This window comes from Bombus huntii, chromosome 12 (genome assembly GCF_024542735.1).
Source record: "Bombus huntii isolate Logan2020A chromosome 12, iyBomHunt1.1, whole genome shotgun sequence".
NCBI lineage: Eukaryota > Metazoa > Arthropoda > Insecta > Hymenoptera > Apidae > Bombus > Bombus huntii.
In genome coordinates this window covers 5,097,808-5,110,304 of record NC_066249.1, presented here as the reverse complement: position 1 = coordinate 5,110,304, position 12,497 = coordinate 5,097,808, and the positions used below count along the sequence as shown (strand labels likewise).

Here is a 12,497-nt window from a genome sequence, read left to right as displayed (position 1 = left end):
GGCAAAAAATGTTTCTAAATTGAAAATGTTTTTCCATAAATTAAAAGATACGAATTTCTTTATTTATTACATTTTTTTATTGTTGAAGTGTAATAGAATACATTTTTTATACAAAATAATAATGTAATCTAATCAATGCGTTGATATAGATATATATATCCTAATTCTTTTGGTGGATTTTCAGATAATGCAACCTGCAATAAACGATTTAAATGAGTGCATTTACTATATTACAATTTATTTTATACTTGCAACACATACTTTGTCATCATTGTATATTACCCATCGATTATCTTTCAGAAGATGACACACATAATGTCCTACCATTGTCGATGTACCCATATGTGATATAAATCCTACTAATTTATATTCTAAAATATGAAAATACAACAATTATCTCGATATGAGTAATTCTTTGCATTATTAAATACTGAAAAGCGAACATACGGTCGGTTCCGTCTTTAAATACTTCTTTGGAATGTTCTGGTTTGTCTTCAACTTCTAAAGCATCCAATTCATTTTGATGACTAAAAATCCAATCTGCTGCGCGTTCTAAATTGTTATCAGTCGCTTTAAGCGCTTTTGTTGCTTGTTTTCTTGTGAAACTCATTCCCATTAGGATAGCCACAGCATTTTCATTTGCCATAAATTTGTCTTTTTCTAAGATTGAATAAACAAAAACAAATATGAATGTTATTAAATTCATTTATAGGGAAATTTGGAGAAAAGGATTAGTTACCTGGTTTAACATCAATTCCGGGTGGTACAAACGGATCCGCAAAATCCGAATCCGCGATATGTTCCATTAACCAGTTTGTGGCTGCTTCTAAACCACGATTTTCCGTAAAATAGAGAGCTCTTTCACAGGCTTCTGGTGGAAATCCCATATCTGTCAACTGATTCAATATCACGGAATCATAAACAAGTGGCGGAGGTTCGGTGCCAACTGTTTCGGGTAATAATTCTTCTGTGGGTTGCAAACCAAAACCTCGAAGAGAACTTAAGTTTAGTATGTCTGGCATTTCCACTGCTACATCTAACTTCGCTGGTGTCCAATCTTCTTTCATCGTGAACTTTTTTAAATGAATTAATAGATAATCCGGAAAAGTAGAGAGTCTAGTCGTTCTATAAAAGAGTACGCTTATTAATTATGTGCAGTAAAACATTATATGCATCATAACTTACTTTTGCGCTGTTGTCTTTTCATTTAAAGCTGAACTATAAAATTGCTCCACTATTTCTGACCGAATAAATGTTTGCAAACAAGATGATAGTTTTATGCGTGGTCTGACAAGCGCATTTGTATCCAATTTTTGTCCTTTTGCTTCAGTTTCGCTCTTCAATGTTTCATAAGCTGCGACTTCATCCTATATGCAATATATGTTAAGTAAATGTATATTTCTTAATTTAGATATATAAGTTATATAAATCATTTACTTTATTTATGGCAGTTTCTACAGGTATTGGAAGTGGTAGTAAGTATTCAGTACGATAAGTGTACTTTACTTTGTTAGACCGACTACACTGATACCTTTCTTCAACTTGGAATTTAAAACAATCAGTAGGATTCGTTTGATGACGACTGTGACGCTGTGCAATCAATTTCCTGATATTAGTATTGTAACTTCATATGAAAATTGAAGTAGATTATTTTTATATGTCTATTAAAAATATAAAATGTGACAATATTACGTCTATGATATTTATGATGTGAAGAAAGAATTCTTGCGCATCTTGCTGTCGATTTGAAGAAAATCCGGGGTGTCCACGGCCGACTAAAGTTTTAAACATCCGTGGTGGAATACCTTGACGTGATTCGTGTTCATTGTTCGTATCTGGAGGAACTGAATATTTACCAGAAAGTAAACCAGTTCCAAGCTTACTCCTATAATATTAATTTCTTGTATCTTAAAATTGATAAGTAAATTTGTATGTCATACTTTCATTTTTTCTTAACTTACATTTGAACATTAAAATCATTTGCTGGATCAATGTAATTCTGCTGAAGTGTCTGTGCTGCACTTTTTACAAATCTGAAATTCATTAAAACATTAAATAAATACATAAAAACATTAATTAAATAATTGTTATAGTACTGATTAAACTTTTCTCCTATACAACATAAAAAGCTTTACATGATACTATTTGTTTATTTAAAATCAAGTTGCAAACCTTTTGAAAAAATCTGGAATCGCGAATAACATCTGCATCACACTGTTTAAGTAACAAGAGTTTCCTAAGTTAGCAAGTCCTGTATACCCAGGTCCATACAAAGGTGTTAATTTACTTGCTGCTTCTTGAAGTGCAACCCATTCACCAAATCTTTGATTGAGATCTAATTCAAGCTCTATCATAGATTTATCAGTTTTTTCCATTTGAGCAATATTAATACCCCAATGAGCTAAATGTGCTACTAAATTTGGATCTTCCACCATATCATCTTCATCATATGAAAACACATCTGCTTTTCCTTCTTTGGTTATAGTCCCTAATTTCACTGCTAATGAGTAACCCGTTACTTTATAATGTTCTACTGCATGATCATTTCCTCCTGTTCCATCATAAAATTTACGTCCACAGAGAATACTACCATCAGTTAAATTAAGCCAGAGATTTTGAGTTAAATCACATTTTTCACACTTCCATCCACTAGGTGGTATCTTTTTTCCATTATCTAATTGTTTAAGATTTGCTGCATGTCTAAGAATTTGATAATTATTTAAAATAATGATAAAAAGAATATTTTTTAAATTAGTACATACTTGAATTTTTGTTCTTACTTTGAAACTGCCTTTATTTCTCCATCCCAAGTTCCAGCCAATGCCTCTACTTCTGCTATTTTTGTTGCAGATTCTGCTTCTAATATAGATTTAATTGCAACTTCTACCTATATACATCAAATTTTTCATGTAATTTTTTATTGTTCCTACTCTTTATTCTTCTTTTTATGTAAAACTTACTTCTTGTGGTAAATTGTCTGTTGGATATGGTACTGTAATAAAATTTGGTAGAATAACAATTTCATAAGATTCGTGGTACGTATATTTTTGTTGATCTGGTGTAAATCCATCTGTTGTTCCTATTGCTAATCTAGTAATTTTCTTTTCAGGGCCATCTCCTTGATGTTTAGAAGGAATCTATAAATATTAACATATATTTTGTATTATATATAAGCAATTTGTATTTTGTACTAACATATTTTTTACGACTTTATTTTTTAGATATAGTAAAGTACTCACCTCTTTTCTTTTTCTTTTAATATGTAGAAACACAGGATTGTCTGTTAATAGATAATAATATTGTACATAATCCTGGCCTAATCCCAAGAACGTGGTAAGATTAACATACAAACCAGTATAAGTATCCTTAAAAGAAAAAACAATGAAAATAATTATATTATCATTGTATTATTTTCTCTAATTATAAGATCTTCATGACATCTTACTGGAGTATCAAAAGAATAAACACACTCATCCTTATATATTTTATCATTTTTCTGTGGTACCCTAATATTGGATAAATGTTTCATCAATTCCTCCATTACAAAGAAAATGTAATCACCATAAAAAAAAGGAAATGTCCGAACAAATTGAAAAATAATCGTGTTAAAGATCACCGGCTCGTCGTATTGATGATATGCGTGATTTGAGGAATGAGAAGAAGAAACCGGAATATATTCGACTCTTCTCGTTTCTCTTTAAAAACCAGTGGTGCTCAATGGTAATCACACGATTTTCATATTTCAATTTAGTACAATATCTTTAAGTGACTCATGACACTTAAAAGAACACCATGAAAAAAATATATATTATTGTAGTTTATAGTTTTTGATTAAATAACTGAAACTATTTGTCTCTTCTAATTTTTAATTTTTATAGATTTAAACTTATATTGCAAGAATGCACGAAACAGAACAAGCCTTGCTGTTTCGGTGAATAGTTGTTGAGCAGACGGTACACAGATGTTATATATGCATGTGATGATTCATACTGTCATTAACCTAAAATAAAGTTCATATTTTATTTACTGGGAAATGATCACGTAAATTTTGTGCATAAAAAGAATTCAATCAAATTATGCGTATCATTTATTATAAATCCTTCTTATAATTTGCATTTACTTTTGCAACAATGGAAAAAGAAAGGTAATTTAATCTTTCTTTCTAATTGTATGTGCTTATTTATAAAAATATAACTAATTTCTACGTTTGTCAATTTAAAATTATACGCAATAGTGTAATTATTATTTAACAAATATCTTTTTAAGTTATTTAATAATATGTTATGTACTGTAAATAAATCTATCAGGTTTACAATGCTCCTTTTGGATTCAGGAGAAATATTTTTTGAAGATTATAGTGTTCAAATGAAACTTGTTGATAATTCTACTTCAGAAGAACAAACATGGAGAGATGGAAGATTAAAATTCTGTTCAAAATCCTTAGTATTTGTAAATAAAGATATTAATCAGCCTTTAATTAAAATTCAACTCAAAGAAACTATAGCTATTGATCAATGTCAATCCAACAATGATCTAGCAAAGTTTGTATTTTTAACTTTTAATATACCACTATAATAGTTTACTTGCATTAACAATCTTTATTTTATTTACAAGATGTAGCAATATATTATTGGTTCAATGCAAACAATATGTGAAAATGTTGGAGAAAAATATACTTGCACCATATAAATTCATACACCAAAATACTACTTTTCATTTTTACTTTAATTATGCAAAAATAGATGATTGTCTTCCACAAATCCTACAGTTATTTAGAGCAGCTACTTTGCCAACAGCTGAACAAAATGCAATGGTATATTTTAAAATCATTATGTATGTTATTATACTAAAATCTTTAAAATAATGTTACTAAATTATTATTCTTATGTAGATTATGGCGATTGTACACTCTCGACAATCTAGAGTATCATTTGATACATCATGGTTAGGAGACTTATATGAGCAGGTAGTGTTAGAAACTCAAGCAAATAAAGTGTTGCCTCTTGTTATAAATCCAGGAAGAATACTTTTAACAACTTCAAGAATTTATTTTCAACCTTATAATAATTTAGACCAAGTATGTATTTTATAGTGTCAATGATAAATAATTTAAGCAAGTTATTAAAAGAATAATTTTATGATTTTAGCATCCAGTTTTAAAAATACAACTGAATGATATTATTAATATTAATAAACGACGATTCCTTCTAAGCCAAATTGTAAGTATAGCTTTGTATATCAATGTCTAATCATTGTAATTTGATATAGATATTTTAAAATTGTTTTAAACATAGGGGCTTGAAATAAAGTGGTTACGACAGCCTGAAAATAAAGTTGAACATCTATTTATATCATTAAAAACTCAAAATGACAGGGATGAATTATACACAAATTTATTAAATCAACCTACAGTTTCTTTAGAAAGAGTACCTCAGGATCAAATGACTATGAGGTGGCAAAATGGTTCTTTGTCAAATTATGATTATCTCTTGTACATTAATAGGTAACTTTTATATTAATAAATAATTGAAATATTTAATTGTACAGTTTAACTTAAATATTATTTTTCAGTTTGGCAGATAGAACTTTTCATGATTTAACTCAGTATCCAGTTATGCCTTGGGTATTACAAGATTACACATCTGCTACATTGGATTTAAATGATCCTAGTATTTATAGAGATCTTTCAAAGCCTATTGGAGCTCTTGAGCCAAATCGGTTAGAAAGATTAAAGGTGTATTTCTTTTTTGATATGCAAAATATATATGTCAGGAGTGAGATAATGGTGTTATTATGTTTTAGGAACGATATTTGGAAATGTCAGAACCAAAATTTTTGTATGGTTCTCATTACAGTGCCCCAGGATTTGTATTATTTTATTTAGTACGAAAATATCCTCAGTACATGCTTTGTTTACAAAATGGAAGATTTGATCATCCAGATAGAATGTTCAATAGGTATGTGTTTTTTTTTTAAATATGTGTTGCTACGATTCTTTGAGAGTATTAAATTTATGAACGTTAAGGAAATATATATGTTGTTGACTCTAGTAGTGATAATAAATGTATGTGTATAAAATTTTTGGTTGCACAGACAAGGTAAAATTTTATGGTAATTGCTTATTGTACTGTAAAAATAATTACTTTGTCGACTCTGCAGAATCGATTTTTTGTTTCACTCTTACCAACAAAAACACCTAACAGTGTAGCTGACGTTTGGAAAAATGTTTTGGTGAACATGTCTGACTTTAAAGAACTGATCCCAGAATTTTATGACACAAACAATGGTGGTGATTTTTTAATAAATAGTTACGGCATTGATTTTGGATATCGACATGATGGAACAAAAATAGGAGATGTACAGTTACCACCATGGGCAAATGGTATGTGTTTTTTAATTCATAAGAAATAATTATTTGTAATACGAATTAGTTATCAAATTCTAGGACCAGCTCATTTTGTACAAGTATTAAGAAATGCGTTAGAGAGTGATTATGTTTCTCAAAATCTTCATCACTGGATTGATTTAATTTTTGGATATAAACAAAGAGGAATTGAAGCAGAGAAAGCTAATAATGGTAAACTATTTAATTATAAAAGTTAACGTACAAATAACATTTATTTTATAATATACTGCATTTCAGTATTTTTCTATTTATGCTATGAAGGAGCAGTTAACTTAGACACTATTAAAGATATTAATGATAGGCATGGTTTGGAGATACAAATTATGGAGTTTGGTCAAATACCAAAACAAATTTTTACTTTACCACACCCCAAACGTTCTATACTTACTCTGCATAAATTGCATATTAAAACTACTTCAGCATCAGTTGCAAGTGAAACAGGTATATGATATATAATCTCAATTTAAATAAATTAAAGTTAATGAAATATAAATGTATTATAAATATGTGTAATAAAAAATAATTTCTTTCAGAAAATAAAGAAAATCCTATAGAAAAGACTTTTGAATTACATGAATTAATAATGTTTCAATCTCATAAAGAAAGTGTAAGTAGCATTATCATACAGAATAAGGAAGAAATTAATGAAGTAATATCAGTTGGACAAGATGGAATGCTTAAATTATATAGTATAAAAAATAAAAAATTAACACGTAATGTATCTTTATCATCATTATCACTTTCCTCTTGTGTATCGTATTATACATCTTCTCATCGCAATATATTAGTTGCCGGATCCTGGGACAATTCACTGTAAGCATGTTAAATAAATATTTCATATATATATTTCACTCTTTTATTAATTAATTTTTTTCATAGGATATTTTACGATATTGAATTTGGTAGAGTAATAGATATACTACAAGGACATGAAGATGCTGTTTCTTGTTTAGCATTAAGTGATAGTCGTAAGATTATTATCTCTGGTTCATGGGATTGTACAGCAAAAGTATGGAAAAGTTATTCTTCTGGGACAAAAATTAAACCAGCTGAGTGCCTTATTGCACAACTAGATCATGATTCTAAAGTAACTTGCATCAATATATCAGGGTAAAATTATGTTTCTTATGGTTTGTAAGTAATATTAAATAGTATGTTTAAAAAATCTTTATTGGTGGAATATTTATAGAGATGAAACATTATTGGTATCTGGCACAGAAGATGGAGAAATTTTTTTATGGAATATGGATACATATCATCTGCAATTTACTGCAAAAGGTACATTTCATGATAACTATCTTCTCGATTTTAAAAGGCATATTCACTTTATTTCCTTTTCTACAGCACATAATTGTAAAATAAATGCAATGGTGTTTGATCAAGAAGGAAAAAGCATAATTTCATGTGCAGAGGATAAAATACTAAATATAATTGATATTCATACAAGTACTCAGATTTATCGTACAACTATAGAATACGAACCTCTAACACTAACATGGTTCAAAAGTTTTTTATTAATAGGAGATAGTAATGGTAATATTAATGTTTGGAACCGCCAAGGAGCAGTTTTTATTACACAAATACATTGCCATAATGGTACAGTATTCTATATATATTAATACATTAATTCCTTGTATTTACATTGGAATATTCGATACTTAAAACTTAATGTACATATGACTTTACTGATAATTAAGAATACAGTCATTTTTTAGGTCCAATTAATACATTATCGGTATCAACAGAAAATAATATAGTCTTAACTGGTGGAAAAGACAGGAAAATAATCGTATGGGATTGTAAAAATGTATAATTCATATTGTAATATCTGCAATGTGACTGAAATATTCCTTAGTTATAAATTTCACTATCAGTTTATAGCAAAACTTTTCATCTTAGTAGATATAATATAGCAGGAAAGCTGTATCTAATACATACATGACGTATTCATTTAAAATTGTTGTGATATTCGTTGAAAGTCTAACATTTGTTGCATATTATAATATTTTAGCATATTTTATGTCATACTGTTACACATTCCTAACAGTTTATAAAAAGTCTCAAATACAAACATTATACATACATTTAAAATACTGGTTCTTTAACATATTCTTTTTGTAGACTTGAGTCTACAACAAATTTTTATACATAAATTTATACATACTGATATGTAGTACATAGTTTTTATAAGTTCTTTGGATGTATTTCATAAATTTATTTCCTAACATTCAGTCTTATTCTTTTATGAAAACATAAATCTAAATACAAAGAACATAAAATTAATTAAATAATAAAAGTAATTTGCAATTGTATTTATAAATCTAAAAAAAGTAAATAAAAAATAAAAACTTGCAACTTAATCTACAAAATGTGAACATAATGTGCGTTTTGAATTATATGTAAATTGAATGTTCAATATTCATGACTTTATATTCTTCATATAGCATATGATGTCATATTACTTCGAATACTTTCACTAATGATTGTAATTTCAATATTGCTAAAGAAAATAAATTCTATTTATTTTGGTATACTTTCTGTATAGTTTTTTCACATATGTTTAAATAAACATTTCATAAAAATAAATTATGTAATACAAATGTTAATTGTGTAACCTATTATTACTACCACTAATTTTTCATATATTCATATACACATACTTGTTTGTTTTATTTATTTTCTTCTATTTACTACTATTTATTTGAGTGATCCAATTCATTATTTAATGATAAATTTGAATCATCCAATTGTTTCAACTGTTCATATGTTATAAAAAATATGATATTCCATGGTCCCATTCTAAACCAAGTAGGTACAAAACCCTTGTATAAGGCTAAAAATCCTTCATTTTTAAAAGTCTACAAAAAAAATAAAATCCGTATAATATTATTAAAAAGGACAAAAATATATGTACATAATATTTTAAACCATATATACCTGTACAAAGCAATCTATACTACCATTATAAATATGAGGTGGTAACATGCCACTTGCGGTAGGTATCCTTCTTTGATTCATTAAACGTGTCTGTAACAATTTCATTTAAGTAAAAAATACAGATGATAAAATATTTACTAACTATACTTACACGCACAACATCTATTGGAGTAGAAGCTATTGCACTTCCCATACTAGCTATAAAACTGGACCTGAAATATATAATTACATGTATATGTAAGTATGCATATGTGTATATTCAATAACAATTTTGAAGCCCTGTTTCATTCTACCAAATTAAAGCAACCCTTATCCAGGCTCTTGAAATTCAAATATACAATGTGGTATCTACAATATTATAACTTGTAAAAAAGATCTGTATGGTATATTTTAGAACTTACTATAAAATGTTCAATGCATAGAAAAAATATACATAAAGAAAATAAAGAAAACAAAAGTAAACTATGTGTTCAATCTTGTATATAATTCTGTAAATAAATTTGCATGAAATGGTAAGTGAAACGATTGATTATGCAATTCAAGATGATTAGACATCTGGATAACAGTTTTAACAATTTATATACAAACAAGAAATATTAAACATAACTTCCACTTTGATTCTCTGTGGTCATCTCAATGTCCACGTACAGAATGTGCCCATGTGCACCACAGTGTGAAAGAACCTGGAAATAAAATTTTTCACTTTTAGAAAAATGTTACTTCCTTTTTAATTAAGTATAAAATCACTATATTATTAATATTGCTAAGTCAAAATTATTTGAGTTATTTAATTCAAAATTAAAATACAAAAAATTTTGTTTGTTAGTTATACATATTTATCATGTGTATATCACCAAAGTCATAGGATAGAAAAATTTAGGAGATATAATAAATAATACTAATATTAGAAATTATAAACATTATTAAAAAAAATTGTAACATAAAATAAACAAGATATGTTTAGATATACTCACATGACATCACATACTGTAAAAGATCACATGAAATATGTTTGCTTTAAAAACATTATTGAACATTTGTTAGTATGATAATGGAGTGATAAATATTTTGTGATAAACAGAAATAGCCCAGATAAGAGTTTATTTATTATTTACGTATTAATATTAAAAGAAAGACTAATACACAATTTATACTTGTTTTCAAATAAACTATTTTTAATACAATAATATACATCTATTTATATAATGTCATCAAAGAACAATATAAAATTAAATAAAATATATAGATACGGTTTACTTACACAAAATGATTACTAATACTATCTCCCAATAGAACCATAAACTTTTTTTTACTGTAATCATATATAGGCAATTCTACAGCTGCAATAATTGCTGCTCTTTGAGCAGTAGGTCCTACACCCTGCATACAAATTTTTGTGTATAAAATTATGTAAATATTGTTAAAATTTATATTTATTAATTTACGTACCCTCCATAAACCGCAAATACCTTCATGTTGATATACATCTTGAAAACAACCAAACAATGTTAAATTTGAGTTAATTCCAGTTACTTGCATACGAACTTTAACTACATCAGTTGGATTAGCTATAGCACTTGAGATAGCACCAGCTAATGCAGCACATATAACATTTATAACAACTAAATCATCTGTTTTCCACTTATCCATAGCTGCTTTTTTTAAAGAATAATAGGTACCGAATTTTATAGTTCCATAAGTAGCTTGCCTTAAAATAGCTGAACTAATCCTATATAATAAAAAAATTAGTACTAATAAAATGATCCTATCTAGTAGCCAAATGAAATATTGAATATATATATAAATCAAACTTCTTTTTACCCAGAATATAGAGCTTTAAAACCCTCTTGTTGTGATATTTGAAATAAAGCATCTGTCATACCAGAATATTTTAGATGCGCATATTTTTGATCAAATTTTTGTCCTTGGATTTGAAGACGTGTTTTTGTTGTGTCTAAAGGAAAAGTACCTAACCAGAAATATATTTATAAAAACGATGAGTAAATAAGTTATTGATAGATAATTAAACTTTTAGAATAAAATTATTGTAATATAACACCACATACCTAATTCTGCAACAATCGAAGCTAAACCCCCATAGATAAAAGGTTTCCAATTATTCCACTGACTCTCTCCCATTACAACGTTTAGCTTATGGTTAATAGATATAAATTACTTTTAACACAATAAATTTGATTTGTAAATTTTATAATATGATTTGAAATATTAATATTATATTTTATATGAATATTAATATTAAAAATATTAACGACACCGTGTATAAAATGACTAAAAAGCTAATGAAATAAATGCATTCCAGTAAGATTAACTGACTTTAAAATTATTTCAAGCGACTTTTTAACACTGCATTTACAGAAATACGAATAAACAATACAAAAAACACGTGTACATATATTTCTTTATGAAACTAATATAAGATTTTTTATTTAACATCAATCTTCTAAAAATGTCACTATTGTAATCACAAACAGTTTAATCAGTAAGTATCTATATCATGAAGTTTACGTAAAAATAATAATCAATAATAACAATTAATTTGTTATATCAGTATTTTTATTTTAATTGGAAGTCTGCTTAGCCGACAGATATATTGACTTGCATCATTTTTTAAAGGTGTTCAAAAAATCTGTAAATTAGAACTGAAAGCTACAACCAATCATTGTGAATGTAGTATATATAGTCTGTCCGTTCGAGTGTCACTAGTCTGCAGCCAATAGTTACAGCCGACGATCACATAAATAAGTTTCAATGCTCATATACCGAAACATAAGTACAAACAGTTCGAAAATTGAATCGTGAAAAATCAACATGGAAGACAACACATTCTCATTCTTGCAAGCAGTAGAGACGAGCAGAATGTCTCTGCAATGATATCCATATATATATACACACGTGTGTTGCACATGCACAGAACGACCATGTTGATTTTTCTTGTCTACCATGTTGATTTTTCACGACTCAATTTTTGGATAGTTTCTTCTATGCTTTCGGCATGGAAGTGTCCAGAATTCAGACCTATTTATATGACTGTGACATTGACGACTGAACTTTATCTTCAATTATATTTAAACATGTAAGATACATATAAATTACATAGTTCTGTTATAAAAGTAGTAAGAAAGATATATGCTTT

At 27.6% G+C, this 12,497-nt stretch overlaps 3 protein-coding genes across 6 annotated transcripts; 1 reads left to right on the top strand and 2 right to left on the bottom strand.

Moving 5' to 3' along the window:
* Positions 1 to 54: 54 nt before the first annotated feature.
* Positions 55 to 3,588, bottom strand: LOC126871702 (ubiquitin carboxyl-terminal hydrolase 5). The gene is made up of 13 exons (XM_050630795.1): positions 3,446 to 3,588; positions 3,240 to 3,365; positions 2,961 to 3,137; positions 2,781 to 2,887; positions 2,173 to 2,700; positions 1,962 to 2,033; positions 1,693 to 1,885; positions 1,438 to 1,590; positions 1,186 to 1,367; positions 740 to 1,125; positions 448 to 660; positions 262 to 371; positions 55 to 194 (listed from the first exon to the last, which is right to left on the bottom strand). Exons 1-13 carry the CDS (start codon positions 3,539 to 3,541, stop codon positions 129 to 131), a joined length of 2,409 nt encoding a protein of 802 aa, XP_050486752.1. The 5' UTR covers positions 3,542 to 3,588; the 3' UTR covers positions 55 to 128.
* Positions 3,589 to 3,972: 384 nt separating this feature from the next.
* Positions 3,973 to 8,939, top strand: LOC126871694 (protein FAN-like). Of its 2 annotated transcripts, none has more exons than XM_050630765.1 (16): positions 3,973 to 4,144; positions 4,308 to 4,541; positions 4,615 to 4,813; positions 4,892 to 5,077; positions 5,148 to 5,219; positions 5,295 to 5,503; positions 5,572 to 5,734; positions 5,803 to 5,957; positions 6,204 to 6,382; positions 6,446 to 6,577; positions 6,644 to 6,847; positions 6,940 to 7,219; positions 7,286 to 7,516; positions 7,596 to 7,684; positions 7,751 to 8,002; positions 8,122 to 8,939. In XM_050630765.1, the coding sequence occupies exons 1-16, from the start codon at positions 4,131 to 4,133 to the stop codon at positions 8,217 to 8,219; spliced, it is 2,697 nt and encodes an 898-aa protein (XP_050486722.1). In that variant the 5' UTR covers positions 3,973 to 4,130; the 3' UTR covers positions 8,220 to 8,939. The 2 variants fall into 2 exon arrangements, with proteins under 2 accessions (XP_050486722.1, XP_050486723.1); XM_050630766.1 differs by having other exon boundaries at positions 3,975 to 4,144; positions 4,334 to 4,541.
* LOC126871751 (mitochondrial uncoupling protein Bmcp) lies at positions 7,946 to 12,227 on the bottom strand. 3 transcript variants are annotated; one of them, XM_050630947.1, is made up of 8 exons: positions 11,410 to 12,227; positions 11,165 to 11,312; positions 10,793 to 11,072; positions 10,605 to 10,723; positions 9,495 to 9,555; positions 9,344 to 9,433; positions 9,067 to 9,264; positions 7,946 to 8,906 (listed from the first exon to the last, which is right to left on the bottom strand). In XM_050630947.1, exons 1-7 carry the CDS (start codon positions 11,480 to 11,482, stop codon positions 9,100 to 9,102), a joined length of 936 nt encoding a protein of 311 aa, XP_050486904.1. In that variant the 5' UTR covers positions 11,483 to 12,227; the 3' UTR covers positions 7,946 to 8,906; positions 9,067 to 9,099. The 3 variants fall into 3 exon arrangements, with proteins under 3 accessions (XP_050486904.1, XP_050486905.1, XP_050486903.1); XM_050630948.1 differs by having other exon boundaries at positions 7,946 to 8,664; XM_050630946.1 differs by having other exon boundaries at positions 7,946 to 9,264.
* Between the last annotated feature and the right edge of the window lie 270 nt (positions 12,228 to 12,497).